The sequence below is a fragment of the Symphodus melops genome (assembly GCF_947650265.1).
Source record: "Symphodus melops genome assembly, chromosome: 21".
In the NCBI taxonomy this organism is placed as follows: domain Eukaryota; kingdom Metazoa; phylum Chordata; class Actinopteri; order Labriformes; family Labridae; genus Symphodus; species Symphodus melops.
Window position 1 is genome coordinate 4,911,897 of NC_136711.1, and position 10,229 is coordinate 4,922,125.

Sequence of the window (10,229 nt, forward strand, 5' to 3'; positions counted from 1 at the left end):
ATTAGGTGTTGTGTTTCCACTCAGTGGAAATACAAAAGTCTATGGAAGTTCTTCAGTTTTTACACTTTTGAATTCTTCTGTGTGTGTGTGGAAAGGCCTATCAAGTGCATGTGCTTGGCTGTGCACATTATATGCCTTAACCACCTAAAGGGACTTTGGGGGTCCTCAGTCTCTGGCACTTTTCTTTCGGGGGTCACAAGCTGAAGTGTTTGGGACCCCCTGGCTGGTTCTAATCAGTCACTCTCGCTCCAGTATTCATGAACAACCTGAGTAATAAGCCAACAGGCACTCCATGAAACCCTCAAACAACTGTCTTATTATACCCAAACTAATTTTGCCTTGCAGGAGTGATGTCTCTACTTTAATGAATGACTCTGCCACCTTGACCGTAAATCTTTATATTTTTTACCATTAATTATCTAGCTAACTTTTGTGCTTTGATTTCTTAAGTTACTAACGCCTCCCACTTCAGCAATGTTTCATTATTTATTTGTTATTATTGTCCTTTATAATGTAGGCAGTATGTACTTCTGAGTCTTAAAAGATGTATTGTTCCTTGCTCCCTCCCTTCATTGGTGTCTACTAACAATACGACTATGTAAGTGCTTAGCTGTAGGGGCTTAGAGGGAGATACAGGAAGAAGAAGAAGGATACAAACTTAGCAACAACAACAACCGATCAAACTGATATTTGACTACACTTATAATGGTAAACAATATGAATGGTATTAGCTGTAAGATCAAAGTATAATAGTCAACCTGGTCATTTATGAAAACAACTGATGTTGGTGGAGGTATAGAAGCCTCATAAAGAGATACAACACCCTGGACCATAAAGGAAAACAATTTGTGGTTTCTGAGAAAACTGGGATGCAAGTTGGTGGGTTGGCCTTTGGTCACAGGCCTCAAAAGGTTTGTAAAGAGGAAATAATAGTTAACCACTGGAAAGTGACATAAACGTATAGGTATGGGATTATCAACGGGATGTCAGGCCTCAAAGGGCAGTGAAATTCCATGTGGAAGTAGAATACCAACAGGCATTTGTTCAGCTGAGGGAGCCTGATTAACAAAGGGGCCCTGGGAAGGATTTTGTGGATATTGTTGTTCCAGTGGTTTTTGGGTTCAACCACCATCAAACACACCATAACTTTGTCCCTCACATTGAAAGCCCTTTTATATATTTCATTATTTGATACAGGAGGCTGTTTGTTTCATAGCGGTATGTTTTCGCTGTAAAAGTGGAATATGTTAAAATGAAATGATGTGCAAGATGTGGAATGTGTTAAAAAAAAAAAGCCATTTGAAATAAAAAAAACCACCCCAGGGAAATGTCCCTGTCCCCAATGGCACCAACAATTACACTTATCTGTTTGGAAGTTTGTGCTATCGCTCCCATAGAGCTCCATAAACAGAAATAGTGGGATTTGTAAACAGATTATGACTCTGTTTACAGTGGAAAGAAGTGCTGTTCTCTTTATTTTAACTACATAATGAGTGTACATGCCTACATGCTGTGTGCCTACAGCATGTAGGCCTACACTGTTTTAGACAGGGATCACTATTGTGATTGGCTACATGATTACTGTGTGTATTAGATTAGATCAATTTAAAGCCCATATCTCTAGTGCTATCTTCGTGTTATTTTTAAACCAATAAGGATAATAGTGATGACATAGTTTATTAAAATAGAGACGTTCATGTTCAAATGATCAATTTAAATTTGTAACTAAGATGTAAGAGCTAATACATAAAATCAATAATTTGTCCATGCATACAGGTTGGGGAATGCAAGTCAGCAAGAGGCAGCTCTGGATCGGGTGCCAGTCAGAGAAACACTTATACTCACACCTTTTGGTAAAATAGAGTCACCAGTTCCCAAGTCGGCTTCTTCTCCCCTTTTCTAAAATTCAAATGATTACTAAAAATCCCCTCCTTCATCCCTCGTGTCTGCTCTGTGTCCTGAAACTAAAGCATATTAAATAATGAAACAATGACAAACGGCAACATTGAAATAAAATAAGTATATTTCAGGTATACTGTATGTAAATAAGTTATAAGTAAGTTATAAGTATATAAGAGAAAAATAGGCCGCCAGACATAATGCCAACTCCAGTGATGTTTTCTTCTTACTTTGTGATTTTAGAGAACCTTTTTTTATTTACAGCATAATTTAATACATTTAATGTGTTGCAGCTAGATTTAATTAATTAAAGTACGGCATTATTCGTTACACCCATTGACTGTACTTAACCCTAACAATTGAAATTCCCAGCACTACATTTCCCATAATGCACCGAGAACGAATGACCGTAAACAAGAAAGCGGAAACAAAAGGGGTTTTTATAAAAACACAAACACATCCCCGGCTGTCGAAGTACTCAGGGAAAAAACTAAAACCATTGACTTTACCTGCAATAATATTAAAACTGAAATAACGAGCGGTTGAAGTGATTTAAGGACCTAACTGCTCCAGTCAACATGGCACTGAAGAGAATAAACAAGGTAAGTTTCACTGCTTCGCTAACGGTAGCTAACTGGCCCAGTAAAGGCTAACGTAGGATTCTCATTTCCTTACACACACGAATACAGAAACGCCTTATTTATCCTTAACTCAACGCCATCCCCACTGTAGAACAGCTATGGGTAAACTTTAAAACATTTTTAGAAACAAGATGTCTGCTGACACTTTTAATCAAAACACAAAATCAGCGAATGACAACTGGAAAGTTTCGTGCTAGCTTGCTCATAAATAGCCGAGTTAGCTTTGTAACCTGCCTTCGTCAAGTCTTCAATCTGGAAAACATTTTGATGCTTTTATTCCGTCTGTTGTCTTTTTTAACGTGTGTCTCTGTAACCAGACTCGCTCACTACTGTTGTATTATTCACATAATGATGTTAGATATGCTCTTTCATTAAGGGCAGTCTCTATTCACATTTCCTGTATATCTCCTTATACTGACTCTTTACTTGAGGTTGTGCTGTCAATATTCCACGTCCTGTCAGTGGTAACAACACTTAAAGTATATTATTAGTGCATATTATTCACTAGGAAGGTGTCAGGAATGTCTTAATAAATACAAATCCTTGTTAAGGTCATTGTTTTATGGGTATGAATTGAAGTTTCATGACGTGATAAGTCATGCACTCCTTGAATGGTTCATTGTGGGTGTAGCTTCAAGAGAAGATCTAGAAAGTCATTTTACCCTATCTCACGCCGCTCCTTTTCTAACCCGGAAGTAACAGGAGTGAGGAGGAAGTGTACAGCCTACAGTGGACAAGTACATCAAGCAGGGATGTCGGGAGTTTCTGTGAATAAACCCGAAGATCAAGATCACAGTACTATTAACTCAATATTGCTCCCATGTCTGCATACCCTCTGTATCTGAAGTTGCCAATTCTTATTTATCATTAACCCTAACCTGTTGTGTTCAGCATTTAAGTTTCCTTCTTGTTCTTATAACTCCCTGCTGAATTTTTTTCATGCTTTTGAAATCAAAGTGAAAGTGTTCATCAAAATCCTTCTAGGCAAGGTTAAGGTTATTATCATCAATATAAACTAAAGTAATGGGGACTGCACAGTGTAAAACATTTTAGTTGATCAAAACTAAAATAAAAACGATAGCTAAAGTAGACAGTATTGTGTGATCAAAACTAACCAAAATAAGATAATTGAGAAAAATGTCATTGTTTTCGTATTTGAAACATTTGATTCATACACATACACAGAAGCAGCAGGAGCAACCATGGGGTTAAGTGTCTTTTAACCCCTTTTTTAAATTGAAGTGTAAGAATTGTACTTTTGGTCATATTAAGGAGCCGTTCCATCTGGTCTGAAAGTCGTCATGGAGAGAATTTAGTGGGCGCTTCTTAAGTTTTAGTTCGAACGTCTTCAAAGTGAGTCTGAGATATTTAAAGGGCCCAACCGTATTTTTTTTTATCAGTGACGCAGGTCAGCACTGTCAGTTACGTCAGTTACTTCAATATCAGACTTGAAACTGATATAAGATCGAATCATTCCCAACGCTACTTCTGACTACTCAAAGTGACTCATGCCTATCCAATTTGTCCTTCATTTCTGATTTACAGAATAATGAATCGCATGAGTTATATTGCAGCTTCATGCACAGAAACTGCAAATAGGCATCAACAAGTCAGCTGTGGAATTTGGAAATAATTGACACCAATCAAACCAGTTTAAATTAAAGTATGGCGTCATTTGTGACATCCATTCACTGTAAAGAACAATTGAAATACCAAGAACTACATTTCCCTTGATGCACTGAGGAAGAATGACCTTAAACATGAAAGCGGAAACAAAAGGCATTTTTATAAAAACAGAAACACATCCTGGGCTGTCGAAGTACTCGGGTAATAAACTCAAATCATTGACCTGTAATGAGGTTACAATGATTTTATTCTTTCTACATGAAAGAGGCCGGACATATATACACACATGATAGAAACCAAACCCTGGTTGAAATTTAACAAAGTATGTTACTTTGGCTTACCAAAATAAAAAAGGCCACTGCAAACTGAAGTTTCTGCTTCAGTGAAAAAAGTGTTTTGTGTTTTTCCCTTTTGTTAACTGACAAACCAATAACAGTCTTTATGCCTTGTTAAACAGGAACTACAGGACCTGCAGAAAGACCCTCCAGCTCAGTGCTCTGCTGGACCCGTGGGGGATGACTGTGAGTGCGCGCGCACACACACACACACACACATTTCATGTCACAGTTTCACCCCTGAATGTTTCCAGACAGTGTTTTCGTTCCACTTCCTGGGCCTTTTATGGTTTAAAAAATAAAACATTATGAACAAACATGATAAAGCTTATTTTCAGCACTTTTAGAAACAAGCGTTTACAAAGTGCGTTTACACTACAGAATCGTACATATCGACGAACCTTAAGAACCTAATCAACAGCGACCCCACGGGTGAGACACCTTCCACCAAGCGCTCCGGATCAGTTTGGTTCGATACGTTAACCATTTATTGGCGTTTAAACCAGCAAAAGTTGGGAATGTTACCAAAAGAAGGAATCAGTACCATCCTACTTTTTTGGCACCGTTCTGTTGAGGTGCCATGGGTGCTGATCCGACCCTAAAGGGTCCGTTTGTTTCTGTCCCTATTCTTCTTCTTAAACGTTGAACTGATTTAATAGCTGGCTACAATGTCAGATCTGCTGTGATGTCACACCATTGCATCGCTGTCAAGGCTATCTCCATCCGCTTAACAAATCCCCAACAGTTAAAGACCTGACCAACAACAGACCCTGAACATCATAAGACATCAGAGATAAAAGCAGTACACTGAGAAAACAATAATACAAAAATCAATAAAAAGCAAAAGAACAATGACATGAACCGTGGGTTTAGGAGAAATAAAGTATGGAAATAAAAAAAAGTGAGATGGTAAAAAGACGTCACATAAAAGCAATCTATAAGAAGTGATTTCAAAGAAGTCACTGAGGCCTTATCTAAGACGACAGTGTCGAAATACAAGCTGTGCTAAATTTGGAGACAGGAACATCAAAGTTTTCGAGACAAACGTTTCATCTCGTTTGTTAAGCAGGAAGCTCCGAGTTCAGGCCGAAGATAGCACTTTTAATCCTGCTTAAGAGCGCTGCAGGGCTTTCTTGTTGCAAAGGTTTTTTGGCTCATTTTTTTAAAATTGAGAATTTATTTAACAACATCTTCAGCAAAGAGGCAAAAATGGCTCTCCAGAGTGTGATTAGCATTTTCTTCTTAGCTTGTGCCTTCATCATTTCATGTGTAAACCCGAAGAAATGAAATCCTCTGCTTACAGTTGTTGCTGTATTTAACCCAGAAACCACAAGCCACAGAGAAAACAACAAATGTAGAACAGAATAAACAGAATACTTTACTATTTGTAATCAATACTTACTTACTTTGAAATAGACTGCAAAGCCTTCTGCGACTTATTGCAATTGCAAATCTATGGCTGGTCAGTCATAAATAAGAGCAAGGAGTTTAATACGAGCACAATATTCAAATCTTCAGTTGCTGTGTGAAGAGAAAGAGAGGCTCGCTTCACTTTGAGCTGATTTCATTTCTTTTCTGATTTCTGATCTCCTCTTCTATGCTGTGAGCTCGACGTCTCTGCAATGAGGGAAACCTCAGTGTGTTTTAAAGTTACACTAAAGGTTGTGAATTGAATGGATAAGAGAAAACAGGACAGAGGCATCCACTTCTCTTTTGTTTTAAACCGCTGGCTGGTGAACATTGTGTCTGTCTGAGGTGAGCTGCTTAACGTTCTCCTGTGTCTCTCTCTATCTCTCTCTCTCTCTATATCTCTAGTGTTTCACTGGCAGGCGACCATAATGGGTCCGGTGAGTATCCCAGCATCACTTCAAGCATTCAGCGCTCTCATATAGACCGCTGTACTATCTCTACGTTAGAGAGGGTTTCTCAGAAGGATTTCTTTCTTCTTGTAAATACCTTTAAGATCCCAGCTGGGATGAGTTTGTTTAAATTTGCATTTGTCTTGCATGCTCTTACGCTGGCTGAAGGATTAAAAAAAGTGTTATTCCTTTCGCCCTTTATTTTGCTTCATTACTTGTAGAACCATTTTAAACTGACATCAGTGCTTCTCTTGTCTTCTCTATCTTTCAGGGAGACAGTCCTTACCAAGGAGGAGTGTTCTTTCTCACAATCCACTTCCCCACCGACTACCCGTTTAAGCCACCAAAGGTACGAGCTGCTCGAAGCTTTGTCCGGTCATTTAAAAGTCAGGAGAGAGGAAATAAACATCTTTGTTCTTATAAACGATGTAAAATACCTTACTATTCGTACATTGCATTTTTATTTTGATTGATGACGTTGTGGAAAGCAGAGTTTTTTCCCCCCACTAGAATCCATAAGTCATTAAACCTGAGGGTCAAATTCAGCTTCTGATTTATCATTCACAGATCCACTTTTTTCAGTTCCCACACAATATGTAATGTACCGATACTGATTCGGATATTTCATTAAATCATAATGAATGGTGTTGTCGTTGGTGTAATATCTGAGGTCCCTGTGTCCACCCTACTGTAAAGTTTTGTTGTTTTTTTCCAAGTGGGAGCGTCTTTTTTTCCCTCAGTTTTAAATGAGGAGACACCAGACACACCAGTTTGAACAACTGTTGTTTTTTGTTGTTGTTTTTTTACAGGTAGCATTCACAACAAAGATTTATCACCCAAACATAAACAGCAATGGGAGCATCTGTTTGGACATTCTGCGATCACAGTGGTCTCCAGCGCTTACAGTGTCGAAAGGTAACATCAGTGCAGCCATACCGACATGACATCATCGTGTTACCAACTATAATACAGAAATGATCTGAGTGTATCTATTGACAGATCTGGTCAACATGGAAACCGATGTGATCTTTGTTTTTGTTTTCTTGCAGTTCTTTTGTCTATATGTTCACTGCTTTGTGATCCCAACCCAGACGACCCCTTAGTTCCAGACATAGCACAAATCTACAAGAACGACAAACCCAGGTGAGTGCCCCCCCCGCCCCCGTCTGAAACAACTGTCTGAAGGTCAAACACTTATTTTATTTCTTTTTTAGTCTAAAGGGGGCAAGGTTCAGACACTACATTACAAATATTTAACTCCTAATGCTTCATAATTAGATTTCAATGAAGCGTTTCTGTATTTTTATTATTATTTTATTTTAACTTTTTTTCTGGTTTCAATGCTGGGGAAAAAAGCCTTTCCTGTCAACCACGGGAACTCCAGAATATCCAATGAAATGGCGGATCACGTAGCTTGCGTCACACTCGTTTGAATATTGTTCATTTAAGTTCAACATTTCTGCTTGCGTGCGGTTAGGACACAGTGTCAGGTTCAGTCAACATTTATCTTTTCTAAAACATATTGTCTGTAGTGATTATGCCCGTACTAAACCCTCTCTCTTTGTTTTCTGTCCTCAGATACAACAGAATAGCAAAAGACTGGACCAACAAGTACGCCATGTAAAGACAAAAAAAAGATTCCAAGATAGGGGGGGAGGAAAAAAAAAACATACTGAGATCTTTTGTAATTTTTCCTTCCTTTCTTAAAGTCACAACACACTGTCAATTAAAGTCAGGAATCATTAAGTAAAGTAAGGTAACTTCCATTCAACCTAACTGTCATCAACATTATAACAAGTCCATGACGTATATATTAGTCTGCGTTTTGAAAGTGAGCAGTGGTTTTTTCAAAGATTGTCCAAGGTGATTGACTCACACTGACATGTTAAATTCTGTCATGTTATAAAAAATATCTTTTCTTTTTTTAAATCTTTATTTGAGCCGGTGAATGATGGGGCCGAAATCACATCATGGACGTGTCAGCAATAAGCCGTTTTGTTTTATAATGGAGCTGATTCAGAGTGCAGGATGCTAGCATACATGTTGGACAAGCTGCAGCTCCGTACGTAAACGACCCCCCTCCCCCCCTCGGTCTAAAATGCATTAGTACATGGGCGACGTTTTGGTGCTGTCACTTTGTTAATGCATTTGTGCAATTCAGACATAGTGCTGGAGTTTGCTTGCAAATTGTTGGTAATTTATAAGCAAGAAAATATTCAATCTTTGATTCCTAAGTCTTTGTTTCTGTGATACTGAAAACTAAGGTATTGTTTGAATTTTACTAGTGTGATTTCAAAGTTTAAAAGTCCGGTATCGACACAAGCCTGCCTCGGATCAGTCCGGATCACGCCGAGTTATTGAAATGTGGCCAAAACACACAGTACAAGACTCTCATCCTGACACATGTCCATCAAACTAAACTCAAACATTCCCACTTTTTAATAACCCATCTTCACCCTTCCCTTCATGTAGTGGGCGATCAAGGTTTCTGTCGAGTACTTTTGCATCTTGTAGCAGGTTGAATAAAAAACAATGTACTGTTTAAAGCTGAAATGGGGAAAAAAACGGGAGCAATGAAAAGTAATGTATTACTGTGTTCTTCATCTCTTATTGTTATTACCATTGTTTTTATTAACAATATTATTAATGATTCATTGTATAGTATTAAAAATCCTCTGGAACTCTACTATTGTTTAACTTTGTTTTATTTCTGTTTGAGTCGTCACCACATCAGTCTGTCATTAAACTAATGTTGTCTTTCCCTCTGAGGATAACTCATGTTTTTTTGTTGGCTTAGCACTGGCGGCTGTGGCTCAGTTGGCAGTCTATCGTCTCAACGGGAAGCTTGCGGCTTTGATCCCCAGCTCCTACAACCACTTCTGATGTGTCCTTTAGCAAGACACTTAACCCCGTAGTGCTCCTGCTGCTTTGTCGGTGGCATAGGCATGCGTATAAAACACTAACACGGGCATGATGACAACACAAAAAACCACAGTCTGAAAGACAAAACCGCTTAAGTAATTTATTGTAAGAATTGGTAGAAGAAGCTCACAAGTAATCCCCATGTTTGGTCTAGCACATACAATTTAAATAACAGACACACACTGTATGTGTAATGAGTTGCAGACAATTACATTGTTGCAGTCTTACATTTTAATATGTCTTTTACACATTGCTTTCATTTCAGCATAAATCTTGCTGAACGACTATTGTTTTGCAAAACACTGGATATTATGTCATATGATGGATATTTAAACATATATTCTTAATTAGGTAAATAAAAAGTGGTTTGTGACACAAGAAAACAAGCTGCTCACTGAAATGTTTTAGTATTTCTTTAAGACCCAGTGGTTTCCAAACTTTTTCGGCTTGTGACCCCACTTGGCCTTTACAAAACTTTTGCAAAAAAAACATCAAACTTCTTACTAAAATTAATTTGGTTTCAATTATGTCAAACCTATTCTACTGCGTTGCACGTAAACGTTCATTTTATTGCACATAAAGGCTTTTGTCTTTTACATTACTGTGGACAGAGGAAGAAAAGGCTGGGGTGAGGTTTCTGCACGATGATTGACAGACTCTGCAACTTTCTTGTTTTGGCATTGGCCTTATATTTTATGTACAATATGTTTTTGAATGATCAATTAATAAACATTTCATGCCACCCAATTTCAGTTCCACCACCCAACGTTGGTAAATTGCTTTATGTTGTCTATATTTAAAATGGTTTCAAGCAACTAAACGTAAACAAATGACGATGGCGCCCCCTGGTGGCGACTCATTACTCAACAAAAAGCTATGGCAAAAACACGTAAGAAGTTATTTGATTAATTCCGTTGCTTTTTAAAAAAATGTGAATTATTAATGTT

General features: G+C 38.0%; 1 protein-coding gene across 1 annotated transcript; it reads left to right on the forward strand.

Moving 5' to 3' along the window:
• Nucleotides 1-2,284: 2,284 nt before the first annotated feature.
• On the forward strand, nt 2,285-9,046 carry LOC306842362 (ubiquitin-conjugating enzyme E2 D3-like). The gene is made up of 7 exons (XM_079372564.1): nt 2,285-2,501; nt 4,624-4,687; nt 6,317-6,348; nt 6,632-6,709; nt 7,170-7,275; nt 7,410-7,503; nt 7,939-9,046. Exons 1-7 carry the CDS (start codon nt 2,478-2,480, stop codon nt 7,982-7,984), a joined length of 444 nt encoding a protein of 147 aa, XP_079228690.1. The 5' UTR covers nt 2,285-2,477; the 3' UTR covers nt 7,985-9,046.
• The last annotated feature ends 1,183 nt before the right edge of the window (nt 9,047-10,229 follow it).

Excerpts from the sequence above, each read along its gene's own strand:
- LOC306842362 (XM_079372564.1), top strand. The coding sequence starts at position 2,478 with ATGGCACTGAAGAGAATAAACAAG. Across the intron at positions 2,502-4,623 it reads CACTGAAGAGAATAAACAAG|GAACTACAGGACCTGCAGAA; the intron begins GTAAGTTTCACT and ends CTTGTTAAACAG. Across the intron at positions 6,710-7,169 it reads ACCCGTTTAAGCCACCAAAG|GTAGCATTCACAACAAAGAT; the intron begins GTACGAGCTGCT and ends GTTTTTTTACAG.